The sequence below is a fragment of the Belonocnema kinseyi genome, chromosome 4, assembly GCF_010883055.1.
Source record: "Belonocnema kinseyi isolate 2016_QV_RU_SX_M_011 chromosome 4, B_treatae_v1, whole genome shotgun sequence".
Lineage (NCBI taxonomy): Eukaryota > Metazoa > Arthropoda > Insecta > Hymenoptera > Cynipidae > Belonocnema > Belonocnema kinseyi.
This window is the reverse complement of record NC_046660.1, coordinates 73,918,385-73,933,625: the sequence shown is the minus strand read 5'-3', so window position 1 is coordinate 73,933,625 and position 15,241 is coordinate 73,918,385. Positions and strand designations below refer to the sequence as shown.

The window sequence follows — 15,241 nt, the reverse complement described above, 5'->3', positions numbered from 1 at the left end:
AATAATTAAGAATAAATTTATAGATCTTTTTAGGCGAACTGTTCTCTGGTAATTTAAGTTCATAACTTGTGTCGTTTTTTCAAACAAATTTAATGTATTTATTTTGAACGTTCTTTTTTACGACTAAAGCAAAAACCACGTCTCCTATCAAAAATTATAACTCTTTTTTGGATGAACAATTTTTGTCTCAGTTTTTTCGTAGCTTATATCGAAAAGTGATTCATTATAAATTTGTGGTCTTCCAGGGCGCGCAATTTGAGCTTTTTTATTTTTTTCGTATCTGGCATGGTTTGACCAAAAAATGGAATTTTTTAATTTTTCATTATTTTTGGTACGATCAAATGTGGAATGCTCAACTTTTCGACAAAATTAAAAAAGTTGTTATCGTAGTCCTGTAGGGCTTTCAAAAAGCAAAGTTTTTCTTCTCCCGGCTTTTTTCCATATCATGCGTTGTTTGGCCTAAAATGTTCATTTCAGTTTGTTTTTTTGATTTTTGAAAATGCTCTAACTCTGATTATTTTCTTTTTATAGAAGAAAGTCAGAAGGATAAATTGTTTAAGTTTTGAAGTAGTATGAACAGCCGTGGATAGAATTTTTACATTTTGAAAAAATGTGTTTTCACAATTTTTTTTTATGATTAAATTTGGAATTTTCAACTTTTTGACCAAATTGAAAACGTTTGCATCATAATCTTGTAGGTCTTTCAAAAAGCAACGTTTTTTTTCAGACTTTTTTTCGTATCATGCGTTGTTTGGCCTAAATTGTTCATTTTATTTTGTTTTTTTTTGGATTTTGAAAATGCTATAACTCTAGTAATTTTTAATTTTTCGAAAAAAGTATTAGGATAAATTGTTAAATTTTTTAAATACTATGAATAACCGTACAGAGAATTTTTGAATTTTTAAAAAAGTGGTTTCAAAAATATTTAAAATGTGCCCACTTTTTGAATTTTCATCCAAAATAGCTGGCTTAAGAACTTGACCATTAGTTTACGACACTAAACGAGTGTACCAAAGGGCAATATAATAGATTACTTTTTCCAAAAGTTATCACGTTCACAGGCAGACTGACAGACATACATACGTACAGGCTAACACATTCGTAAAAACCTGTTTTTCGGATTCAGGGGTCTCAAAACGTGGACATTTGACAAAAACTTTGGGGGTCAAATTTTACACAAATCTAATACCTTCTCTGATGAGAATGTACAAAGATGATTTCTGAACAGAAAATGTTATATTTGTTATTTTTTCTAAAAATATTTTTATTTCAAATAAGAAACAGATGCATTCATAAAAAAGTCCATTTTTATATTAGCAAAATACTTGAATTTATGTGTGCTAATTTGACTAACATTTTACTTCCTCATAGTTGGTTAAAAAAATAACTTTTTGGTAGAATATTAAAATCTTTTCTTAAAAATTCTTTTTCCTTGTTGTTGAGATTCATCTTTCTAAATTGAGAATTTAATTATTTTTCCAAACATTCGTTTTTTTTGTCCCGATAATTAATTTTCTTCACTAAAAATGTAACTATTTTTTTTTAATTCATATATTCCCGTGTTAAAATTAAACTGTTTTGTAGGAAATTTGTATTTTTAAGTTAAGAATTCAATAATTTCAGAGAACATTGAACTGCTTGGTTGAATATTAACTTTTTGTTGAAAATTCATATTTTTGGTTTAAAATTAAACTGCTGTGGTAGAAAATTAAACTATTTGGTTAAATTCGTATTTCGGTTAAAAAATGTTTCTTTGTAAGTGAAAAAATTCAAGTATTTGGTAGAAAATTCATGTATTTTGTTGAAAAATCCACTATTTGGGTACGAAATTATTCTTGTTTATTAAAAATTCATCCTTTTGGTTAAGAATTCTAGAATTTTCGACAAAATTTGTCATTTCTGGACGGATTGAACTAGTTACAAAGGCGTATTATTTTTCTGAATATTAGGTTTTTGAGCTGAAAATTTAAGTGATCCATTTTTGTCTTAATAGTAATCCTTTTTAGTTGAGAATTAGAATTTTTCTTTAAAAATTCATCTGTCTTAATCAAAAACTAACTTTTCTGTTCATAAAAAATTCGTCTTTTCAGGTTGAGAGTCAACTGTTACCTTAAATATTCGACTTCTTAGCTTGAAAACTGATTTACTTCATTCAAAATGTGCCTATTTAGGTGGAAAATTCAGCTTGTTTTTTTGAAAATTCATAATTTTGTTTGAGTATTCACATATTTAAAACCGTTTTTTTTAAGCATTAGTTTTTTGAACTGAAAATTTAATTATTGCAATTTTGGTTGAAAATTTAGCCTTTTTAGTTGAAAATTCAACTTTTCTGTTATAGTCATGTTCCTTAATTGAAAATAAACTTTCTTTTTAAAAACTTTTCCTGTTTAAAATTCAACTAGTTTCTAATCAATTTCACTTTATAGCTTGAAACATAACTACTCGTATTTTGTTGAAAACTCGTCTATTTCGGTAGAGAATTAATGACGACTATTAGTATTGTTATTCTTCTTTTTACTTAATCTTGTTTGTTGAAAATTTATCCTTTTTTTAGGATTGAAATTTTTTTTAATTCCTCTTTTTTAGTCGAATTCTACTAGTTGGTAATTCGTTTTTTATTGTTGAAAATATTTTTTTTTCAAAAAAATCAACATTTTGTTGAAAATTTAATGATGTCGAAAATATAACTATTTTGTTAGTCATCTTTTTTAGTCAAAAATTTAACTGTTTTCTTGAAAATTCCTCATTTTTGTTTGAAAATTAATCTTTTAAGGTAGGAAAGTTATCTTCCTTGATTGGAAATCCATCTCACTTGGCTAAGAATAAACTTTTTCGTCGAAAATTTAAAGTTTTGGATTGGAAATACAACTATTTTTTTGAAAATGAGTAGTTAATGTTTTCCTTATAATATTGATGTTTGGTGTATTAACAGGGAGTTAAATCGTATTTTTTAATTAAATAAGTGTCACGTTTAACAAAATCTGTGCGACCCCGACGTTTGGATACCCCTCTCCCTCCTTTAGATTTTTTCCTTTTTTCTCCTTTTTAGAAAAAAGGTGGGGGGGGGGGCTTTCTTGACAGGGCGAATGGTGGGATAACGACGATCATCGGTATGAATTACTCGCTACGAGAGGATTTGCACGGTTTTCATCCTGCTGGCTTTTGCCATTTGAGACGTGGGATCGTCTCAAATCCCGTCGAATAAATCGAACTCTATTATATATAGATTCCCGACTTCAGTCCGCGCGAATTTAAGACATCGCGTTTTAAGATAAAAAGTGTGCTAAAGTGGACTATTTGCGCGGAGAAAAGATTTCTTGAGTAACAAGAATGTGGTTAGATATTTTTCGATTTTTCTTCAGGGATAGCGAAGACAGACAGGAAAAATTGAGTTGAAATCCGTCGAGAAAAGTCGAGCTCTATTAGTATGGTTTTATTCAACCGGGTAATGGGGAGTGACACACGAGACCATCCGAGTTTGAAAGGAATTATGCCAGTGAGGTAAAAGTTTGCCGAAATATCTTCGTATTTCACCAAAAGTACCAAAGTGCCGAATTTCTTTTATGTACTTACTCGAACAGAGAGTTTGAAAAACAAAAATAAGCAGCTGAAGCACAAGAAATAGTCTCCAAACTTTTCTATATGAACGAAAATGGGGTGGATAGAGCTTATTCAATTTTCAGATGTTCTTGTATCGGCTTAAAAACTCTGCTGAGCTTCAAACTCTGTTTAACTTGAAAAATATTTTTAAATTAAAAGAAAATTTTAAAACTGTTTCTAAAAAGATTTATTGTTCAGGAGTATAGAGACTGAGCGACTCAATGAGAAGGAACGGTTTAATTTCTGGTTTTTGCCTATTTTCATGATTCAGCTTCAACAAAATGCCAGAATCCAAGGAAAAAATTGCTTAAAATTTGAAAGTTACGTAAAATAAACCCTAGAATCTTGAGTTGAAGTTTAATTATGAAAATTGGTAAAAATCATAATTTAAAAAAAATGTCAAATTGGGAAAATATAAGTAAGAATACTTTAAATAGAGACGTCCAGAACTTCAGAATACTCTAATCAGATTTGAGGAAAGTATTAGTAGTTTATTTTTAAGATTAAAAAGAATAATAATTTTTCAAAGTTTTTGAGAAAAATCTAAACATTGTTAGAAAATTGTAGATATGTAGATGAAGAATCTGGAAACTTTAAAATGTAATGATTTCAATTTACAGGTTTTTGTTAAATTTTAAGAAAAATTCGAATTAGTTCAGAAGATATTCAGGACATTTAGAAGTTTGAAAGTAATTCATAAATATTTTATAAATGTTCGGAATTCTTTGCATTTACGGCTTTCACAAGTCCCGAAAAACGAAATTTTCAAAACTATAAAACCCCCAAAAAGGAATATATTGAAAATAGAAAAGTCCCGAAATTAGAACATTTCCTAATTATGAAATACCAGAATCTTAACAATAAAAAATAGTTAAATAATAAAACTAAAAACTAACTTGATAAATATGTTTTTTTTAATTTTATTATTCATTTGTAATTAAAACTATTTTCTATTTCCTTAGAATTGGGAATTTTACATTTTTTTCTATTTTATGATTTCAGAATTATGTTTTAAATTAGATTGAATTTTTCCTATTTTTAAATAATTTTTGCATAATTGTTAAACTTGTCTTTAAATTTTTTTGACAATTTGGGAAGTCTTTAAAACGTTTTGAAATTTTTTCTAATATTCTCGTATGACGTATTTTTTCGAAATAAGATATTTACATTTTTCCTAGAATCTTATAAATATTTCCTTAATTTCTTCAAACCTTTCAAAATATTTAAAAAGCCTAACAATTTTATTTCGAAATCTTCAAAAATCTTCATTTTGCTTTAAAATCATCTGCATTTGTACAATTACAAGTAAGGATTAGAAATTATTCACTTTTAAATTTATATGGCATAATTTATTGTTGATAAATTTGTGTAATTTATAAAATAGAAGAAATATTTTACTGGAAATATATTAGTAATTTTATCATTTTGGAATCGTGAATGCTATTATTTTAAAATTATACTGCTGCCTGAGAAATACCCTCTTATTAAAGAGGACAATGCTTTTATTTCTTGACAACTTTTTTTCTGAGTGGAGAAACGTAAATCCTTCTATTCTATTTTAATCTTGAAAAATATTAAAATATTGACTTCAATTTAAAATATTGTGATAAGGGACATTTCAAATATTTTGTATTAAACCTTATAAAAGATATTAGCAAGGCCCTCGAGTTTTTTATAATATGTTAAAACAAACTATAGATTTATTTTGCATCTTTTTTATAAATTGATGAAAAATCAGAATAAATGTTTACTTTTGTAAATACGAAAAGAGTTTTCAATCTCATAATACTAGAATGTCGATCACACGAGAAATTTTGGAATATAAAAACTCTCACGGTGAAAACAATTTTTACAAGAAACATATCCAAAACTATAACATTTTTTGTTAACTTGTACTTTTTTTTAAAGAAAACGTAAACAATTGAACTTAAAATATACATAAATACAAATAGGTATTTATGTTTTTGTATTTTCCTGTAAAAAAGTAGAAAGATTAACATTAAAGCACAAGTTCCTACAATTAAAAAATTTGTATAACTTTCTATTAATATATTTTTTTTACTTTGTGGTAAAAATCCACAAGGTTATGCAGAAAAATACATATCTTGTAAATACTGGTATTTTATTGATGAAATTAAAAAAATTAAACAGAAAAATATAAATTGGTACTAGCAATACTTTTAGATACCGCATCAACATTCCGACTTGTACTTTACTGTCAATATTGGTAGGATATATATAATATATGAGTTTCTATAAGATACTACAATTTTTGCAATAAATCACATTCAAATGCATTTCGATTATTGAAAATTTAAGAATAATTTATTTTAAAGGATGATTCTAAATGTGTTGAAACTTCAGAAAATTGCATATTTTAACACTGAAAATTGAAATTTTTTAATTTGAAAGGCTCAATAGTTAAACAAATGTAAATGTCTCTTTGGGACTCTATAAACTATTCTCAATTTTTTAATTAATTTTATATTAATAAATTTATAATTAAATACTTTTATTGAATTTCAAATTCTATGCACATATTCTTTCAATATAAAATATTTTTATATTGAAATAACTACACCATTTTTAATTGAATTATTCGACATAGAAAGCCTTGAATCGTTAATATTTCAGTGTTAGATTTATCCTTTAACTTTACAGTTTTAATAATTTTATTTAACAAAGTTTTAATATGTAATTAATTATTCAATTTGGATGAAGAAATAACAATTGAACAGTTATTAATTTGGCAAAAAATTTGAATCATTTTCTGAGATTTTTACAAGTTTTAACAAGATCAAAACTTAATTTTTAACTAGATAACTTTTTTCTAATTTCTTTAATGGTCTTTATAGGGTGAATAAAATAAAATAAAGATCTTAAGTTTGCTGGAAGATTTTAAAATAATTTTTTCTCTCGAAAAATTAAGTTGAAAGGGATTGAAAAAAGAAAAAACAATTTGTGACAAACGCATGACAATTGAACAATTATTCCTTCGGAAAATAGTCTATTAAGATAAATACATTTAGAAGTTTTGTAAAGATTAAAAATAATTTAAAACGTGCAAAGTTTCCAAATTATTTAAAACACAATGTAAATTCTGAAAGACATCGAACAAAAACTTTATAAGCTGTTTATTCATAAATCATAATAAAATAATCATTGGATTTAAAAAAATTTTTAAATGATTTTTGAAGTCACTATTTGAGATCATATTTAATAAGATTTAAAAAGCAAATTTCGATGCATAAATTAATTTTTATAGGTCGAACATGCTTAAAGTGATTTAATTTTATTTATTCTTTAATTTATTTTTCAATTTATAGCATTGAAAATGGCAGCGTGGATTTCTATCTTTTTAATATTTAAACGCTATGATGTGTAAAAGTTGACAATTTAACATTTTGATGTTTAACGGCTTTTAATTAAATTTTTTTAATGAAAAAGTATTTAAAGCTTTCATTTTATAGGCGTAAATTTTGGAAACTAACATTTCCTCTAGCTTTAATTCTAAAAGTTAAAAATTCAAAAGTATTTCGCTTTGAGTGTTTTCATTTCCGCTACAGTTTTTAAAACTTTAAATGAAAAGATTTTTATCTTTAAGAGTTCTAATCTTTGAATTTCAGTGACCGTGATAAATTTTTTTTAATTGCTCAATTTTTATTTGCAATCAAAAAGCTGTTTCTTTTCGACATAGGATGACTAATATTTAGAACATTTCAATGCAATAATTTTAAATGGCATATATGTATGTGCATATATTTTGGTTGTAATTTATTGTATTCATTTGTAGATTCTTGTAAAAATGACTCTACTTATTTGTACTTTTCTTTAAAAATGTTTTCACCAGGGTCTTAATCATATTTTGTGCTTTAAAAGGGAATCCTTTTGTATGCTATATGCCTCAGGGTAAAGTACGAGAGAAGAATCAAGAATCAACATTCAGTGTGTTAAATAAACAATGTTTCCTTCAAAGTTTATCGTGCTCTGACGCTGTAAGCCACTTAAAGTTGGAAAGTGAAAAGCAGCCGCATCCAGGAAAATAGGCATTAAACTTCTGAACTTCCATTCCCGGTTCTCATTGTCAGTTAATGCACCTCCACGCGTTGGAAAATACTAAACAGGTGTAGCTTTAAAGTAGTCAACAGTGCTCTTTTAGATTATCTTACGTTTAAGAAACTTAGTCCCTCAGAAATTTGCGGAATTTTAAATATTCTTGAGTCAACTAGATTTCTACTCGTCTCGCATTAAAATCGACCGACCGTGAAAGCGGAAAATCAACACTACAGATCTAAGTTAACTCATCAAATAACAGAAATTCTTAACGTCTTTTCAGACTAGATAGAGCGATGCATTAGTGGCCAGAGCACCCGACCGGCAATGAGAAGATCTGGGTTCGATTCCCAGCGGAGGGAAAGTAGAAGATCTTTTTTCAGAATAATTTTTTTTTCATTTTAAAAATTAATTCCTAGCTCTATCTAGTCTGAAAGTACGTTGCGAATTTCTGTTATTTGAGGAGTTAACTTGGATCGATAGTGTGGATTTTCCATTTTCAAAGTCGTTGAAAGAGATCTCCACTGATCGATAGTTACCATATCCTGTGATAGTACAGATTCCTTGTAAAATTGAGGAATATAAAACGTGAAACGTTGTAAACGACAACGTGCACTTCTGAAAAAAAATTTCCTTTATCGATCTCTCTAGTAGCTTAATGGTAAGAGCACCCGACTGACAATTGGAAGACCTGGGTTCGATTACCAGCGCAGTCAAAGGAGATCTTTATTCAGAAAAATATTTTGATATCGACCATGAAAATAAAAAATATATTTCGTAAGTAGTGTTACTTAACATACGAACGTGTTGGTTAGCACAAATGAAGAATGGAAATTCTGAAGAAGGTAATTGACAAAATGTTAATTTTGCAGGAGCGCGAAAAAAAATGATGTAAAATCGAAATAGAAATTAAAAAGTAAATAAAATTCGGTTTCTAAACTGACGCATTACTTAATCGATACCAAAAATATTTGACTGAAAAAAATTTTCCAGTTATGAGAAAATCTTGTCCGATGGTGATCATGTCGGGTAGATACTTTTTTTCACCCTCTCCGAGTCAAATCGAGACAGTGATGAGAAATGAAATCGTTAATTAAATAATAAACTGATGATCCATCTCCGAGATGTTGAGTTATGAAGACAGAGAAAAAAGGTTTTATCGAAAAAAAGTTATTCAGTTCCGAGGAAATCAATTTTCAATGAGATCGTGTTACAGTGAGACAGATGAGTTTTCGCTTTTAGTTAGTGATAAATAATAAAATTTACCATTTTTGTTGCTGAACTATGAAGATATTAAAATCTATAACTTTCTAAAATACATGAAACATATCATCAGACCGAACTCAAGTCAATGAATCGTTTCTGCAAAAACTCTTTAATCAAAAAGCCAAGCGTTTTTCCCTCTCATTATTTTTGTTTGAAGTTGGTACTAATATGGTGAATATATCCCACTAAAGTTTACTTTGTTCCTGAATTTTGAAGAGAATGAAATTTTTTTTCTAATAAAAAGTTAAAATCCACATTTTTTGAAAAAATGTCCTACGTCATTCACCTATTCGCTAAAATATGAATAAATTCAACTTTCTGCTCTCATACGTTCTGTCAAAAAGTAATAATTTTTTGTTGAAAATGCAAGTTTTGTTTTTGAAAATTCATCTTTTAAGAATAAAAATGAAACTCTTTTGGTATAAAATGACCTTTTCATTAAAACTTCATAATTCCATTTTGGAAATTCAACAACTTCCTTTGGTTAAAAATTAGACTATTTAGTTGAAAATTCAATTGTTTTATGAAAATACGTCTTTTTTGTTTGAATTTAGGTATTTTGGATATAAATTTTTTGTTCTTGAAATATCTATCGGCACATTATTCTTTAAAAATCCATATTTATCAATGTGAAATTGAAGAACTTGGTTGAAGTTTTAACTAATATGTTGAGGAATCCTTTTGTTATAAAAGATTTACCATTTTAGTGAAAAATTCATCATTTTACTTAAAAATTCATTTCTTTGGTTTAAAACTCGTTTTTCGTTTCAGTTGAAACTAAATGCTTTAACTGAGAATTTACATATTACTGATGCATATACACAATTTCACTTGAATTTCATCTCTTTGGTTTGAAAGCTTAACTACTTTCTTAAAAGGGCCTAGGGGGGTAGGCATGCAAAAGATGCCCCCGCACGTATCAAGTTCATATTATCACTATAAATTTGAATTCGTGTGACATAACATTCCTCCAAAGGATAACCCTAAATTTTATTTTTAGGGGAGTTATGGAAGGGGAAAGTAAAATAAAAAAAGTTATTTTTCTCGAAAACTACTGAACCGATTTTGTTGATCGAAATACAGATTATAGTTACACATAATACTTGTTAGAAAAAATTGACATTTTTAAACTAGAAAGTAGGGGTAAAAAAATTTATAAAAAATTCCAACATTTTTGTTTGAGGTTATGTTTTAGAGATACGCCTTTATTTTTCTTAATACTTACATTGTCTACTTCAACACATATTTAACCCAAATTTTGCATAGGGGTACTTCATGGCTTAAACAGTAAAATTTGGCGCGGGGCGCCTTGCGTGTATTGCGTACGTACTGTATGTTCAGTTCACTTGAATTCTTCTATATTTACTCAATTCCAATTCATTCTGTGGATTTTTTAAAATGAAGTAATAAATGAAATATAAAATTCAAAAATTTTTTAAAATTTAGTCATCTTTAATTTTTAAGAATTTCATTGAATTCTTGTTCATCTTAAATTCCTCTAAATTCATTCTAATTTTGAGGAAATCAATGGAATTTTTTTTTATTTAAAAAATTGTTTCCAATTCATTTGAATTATTTTGAGTTTTATTTAAATTTTTTGAACTTTTATTAGTTTATCTTGAATTTGTTACCTTTTGAGCCCGATAAGGTACCCTGCGAGCGCGACCCTTTGGTCCCTATATTTTATCCTATAGGGATAAGCTAAAAGTTTCTCATGAAATTAATATGGGAAAAAGTAGCTGAAATTCAAAATGCAGTTAATTTTTGTATATTTTGTCGGAATTCTTTCACTCTTTAAAATTATGATCTTCAGGATGTGCTGGAAAAAATATAACTATACGCATTTTTTTCAAAATATAAAAAATGGCGGATCCCTATATTTAAAGAAAATTTGAAATTTCTACAATGGATAAAAAAATCTCGTTCAATTCTAACAAGAGGCGGATTTATTTACTTTAAAGTACATGATGACAATTAAAATTCACAATTTTTATAAAATTCAAGAAGGCCGCCCAAATTTTTAATTCAAACTCAATATTTCTTTGTTTCTTGGTGACAACTTTTTAAGTGACAATTAAAATGATACATTATTGTAAAGAAACATATTTCTTAAATCGTATAGGAAAAATTTTGAAAAATTTAAACTGGAGCCTTAAGAAATACTCAAAAAACTCGGATTTGCCATGCTTTTTATTCAAAGATCTTCAAATTTTGAAGAAAAAACAATTTCAATGTTAGAATGAGTATGGTTGTAACTAGATCTCGAACTATTCACTAAAGTGAAAGTGGCTCCTCATTAATATTTTTAAAATTTACATATTGTATAAAAATTTAAACAAAATATTAAATACATTTTCAGAAAGGATTTAGTGATTCTCAAAACCAATTGCTTCAAAAGTTCGTAGAGCTGCAGTATACTGGAAATCTCTCTCGATGAAATTTGAAAACTTTTTACCGAATAATTAGAAATGTGTTTTTTGTTTTTGTTTTACTAGCAACCTTTCAAACTTTACAAAAATTTAAATTTTGAGAATCAATAAATCCTTTAGGGAAATGTATTTCAAATTTTTTGTCAATTTATAAAAATGATGTAACTTTTTGAAAACAGTAATGAGGCGCCATTTTTACTTTGGTGACCATTTTAAAATGTTCAAATTTCTGACTTTCAAGTATCACGAAATATGTTTCTTACTAATGTAGCCTTTCAATTGACACCTGAAAAGTTGTCACCGAAAAACAAAGAAATAATGAATTTTAAAAAGAAATATGGGCGGCCCTATTATATTTTTTCAACATGCTGCTTAAGTTCCTCTGTTGCTTTTGTAGTAAATGAACAAATTTTTAATAATTTTTTGTGGTCATTCTGACCCTATGTAAGTATAGTATTCGAGATCCATAAAAATAAAAGATTTTAGTTTTTTGTACTCAAATAATCATTGTAAGTGTAAATAAACTGAACACACATATACCAATTTTTTTCTAACTTACAATTTGATATTTTTAACATTTGCATTCACGATATCATGTCCATCGTGCCAGCGTCTAATGTGTGCAAACCATCGTGATTCATTATTCCTTGAATGTTCAGGCAAATGATGAAAATACTATTTTTCACATTTTTTAAATTGTTAACCTGATTGGAAACGCTTTTGTATGGTCAAAAATAGATAAAAACATTGAATTCGTTATTGGACGTATATATTTTTGTGTCTAAATATATTATCGATACACGATATTAGGAAAAGAATCAAAAACAAATTTGTGTTATAAATATTGAGAATTGTGGAAGTTATACATTTTTCAATGAAAAATGAATTTTTTTATAACTTTAAAATTTTGAGAATGTTTGAATACATCCCAAAAGTATTTTTATTAAAAAAACAGTCAGAATCTAATTTCTATATATTAAATAGAGTCGGTAAATTTTTTCAAGTTGAAACCATGCATACAATAAATATGACAACGTTTCAAAATCAGCTAGGGTCAATTTCACCACATTGAAGTGATATGTCATTTTTCCGAGGTATAAGTGATGAAGGTTTATTGTAGAAATATTAATTTTGGTTCAAATTTGTGGACTTGTCACTTTGTAAATTTTTAAAATAAAATCTTTTCGTGTAGATATATATTTTCATCATAGCCTAAAGGTCATAATTGTATAGATCCAATGGATTCTGATCAATTGTAAAAAATTAACTGCATTTGAAAATTGTTGGTACTTTTCCCCATGTTAATTCCATGAGAAACGTTGAGTGCTTTGGGCCACATGTTATTAGGTCTGCAAATCAATTCGGTGCCTTTATTTTGATGTCTTGTAACTCTTGGTCAAACGTAAATTTTGTCCGGCTTAAGGTACTTTTAAAGGGCGAACCTCACACTTTCTAACACTATATAATAAGTGGCGGCCCTGCGGACTTAACTTCGAAAATCATTAGTGAAGACAATGTCGTCCGACAAGGAGCATTAGAGACACTGCATGCTTCTTCCATTCCAATTGAAAAATCAGAATTCCTAAATCTCTGAAATCACTTTTTATCACTTTTTACACTTTTTATGGATCACCGAATCTTCTCTTAAGGCTGAGAAAATAATTTCGGTCGCTGTAGCTGCATTTTTATCAATGGGAATGCAAAGCAAATGCACTGTCTCAAATGTTCCTTGCAGGATGTCATGTTATTGACTCATACTTTTTTAAGGTAAAGTCCGCAGGGCCGCCACCTATTATATTTTACTTTGAAGCTTAAGACATAATATTAACCGATTTCACTTAAATTTTGTGAGGATCATTTTTTTGGTCATCCAAACAGAATAGGGGTGACGGGGAGACCAAAAAGAATCCAAAATCAAAATATAGGGACCACCCTACTGTGTGACCTGTTATTATTTAATATTGCATTATATAAAAAAATGTCGAAATTAACACAGTTTTTAACGAATTGTTGCAGTGACATCGGAGAACAGTCGTGCCTGCTGTCCAACTGCTGCCCTCCTCCTGGGTTGCCTCGTCTCCATCCATCTATTGCTGAGATAGTTAGGACATGCCTGATTGCAAACCTCAAGCAATTCATGTCTGAAAGGTCGCTAGTCAAGAAGCTTAAAGCAAAGGAAGAATACGAAAACTAAGCCTAAGGAACTGAAACTAACAGGGCCGCAGTGATGAAGTATTGTTGATCGACATGAAATTACCGTGGTTTTTATAAATAAATAAATATATATATTGATTTATATTTAATGAAACGCAGTGAAGAGATATAGAGGACGTACTCACGTACTTCGTGCTTATGTATGTTCTCACTCATTGTTAATATGGTTACAAGATAAAAGGACAAAGTGCATTGCCTCATTGTTGTGCTTTTGAACTGATAAATTATTGAACAGACAAAGTGTTGAACAATCAAAGGCTGTAAGTGTAGGGAAGTGTTGTGATTTAAAGAAAAGAAGAAAAAAGTCGTTACCGCGTTACTAGCGTCGCCAGAGGGTGTGTTTACAAGGCGACTCTTGTAATCTAAGAAAACCTCCATAACTAGACCGTAGTTAATCCTAAGATTTAAAAAAAGTGGCACACTGCCATCAGTGATCGTGAGGGAGATTCGAGCGAGACTCAATCAAAAGCGTTACAACCTCAGCCGATTTTATGTCTATACTAGCGTGTAAGGATAAAATGACTGGGAATCGCTTCAGAGGACGCCATCTGACTTCGGGTGGACCCTTCCGGTTTTCTTTTTGAGGACTAGATGTGCGGACAGAAAGGAAACCATTAAAGGAGAGGAGAAAATTCTTTTCCGGATTTATCTGACTAAATTTGGTCCAAGAACACTGGCTATGTGAATCTGTCGTCGTTATTATTCCTGCACATACCTATCCACATTCACTATTCTTGTGGTATGTGCATCGCCCATTGTCCAGGCGAAGTGGCAATTCAACCCAGTTGTAAGCAACGAATCCAAATGTGTCGCGTTCCCAGGAACCGCCAAAGAAAATACGTTAAAATAAGTTTATTCTTTTTCTTTTCCTATCTGCATTTTTCATTCTTAGAGCGAGAATGGCATACTGTTAAATACTGGCCTACGTTTTTCAAATTATGTTTACAAATGTTTTTTTGAAAACTTGATGATGCACACTGGTGTAGGAGATTCTTTTTACGACTGTTAGGCGAAAGTTGTAAATTATTGGCGAAGCCTTACTTAAGATGAGTGGAAGAAAGTTGTCAATTTTATGAAAAGGTTTAGTACAGGTCGACCTGGCCCCTATTTTCTTATTTCATATGCTTGTACTTTGGTTGCTGTTTTCACTTGCCAAAGCAAATTATGAATATTTTGATTAAATATCAGAAACCTAGTTCGAGTTTTATTTTTTACCGTTTGTATTTTCTGTTGGAGAGTTTAACCTGAAGTGGCGTTTTTAAAAATACTTTTTATACCTTTTAGGGAACGTCCATTAATTACGAAAGTCTTTTGGGAGGGGGGGTCTTATAAATTCTTACTTGGTGGGGGAGTCAAAAGGATTTTATTCGTATATTTTTCTTTCTAATTGTTTTATAAATATGCTTATTGAGGCTTTTTTTCCTTTGGCGATACTTATTACATACTTGCATTAAAATAATATATTTTCAAAGAATTAACAATTTTCGACATGTGGATGACATCTTTTATGAAACCTCGAGAAATCCCTGGACATCTTTACATTGCAATCCTTTAAAATAATGTGAATTATTTTTTAAATGCTCCTAATCCATTAAAATTTGTTTAATTATCTTAAAATTCAGAAGGATTTGTCCTTCTTTTTAATCTTGTCCTTTAAAGTCCTTTCCACAATTCAAATA

The 15,241-nt window shown here is 28.7% G+C and overlaps 1 protein-coding gene across 2 annotated transcripts in view; it reads left to right on the top strand.

The window, feature by feature from the left end:
* LOC117171815 overlaps positions 1-14,755 on the top strand; it is a 432,578-nt gene extending 417,823 nt beyond the window's left edge. For both annotated transcript variants that reach the window (XM_033359445.1, XM_033359444.1), the window contains one exon: positions 13,365-14,755. In XM_033359445.1, the coding sequence (XP_033215336.1) occupies positions 13,365-13,450 (86 nt within the window). In that variant the 3' untranslated portion in view covers positions 13,451-14,755. The remainder of the gene's footprint in view (positions 1-13,364) is intronic.
* The last annotated feature ends 486 nt before the right edge of the window (positions 14,756-15,241 follow it).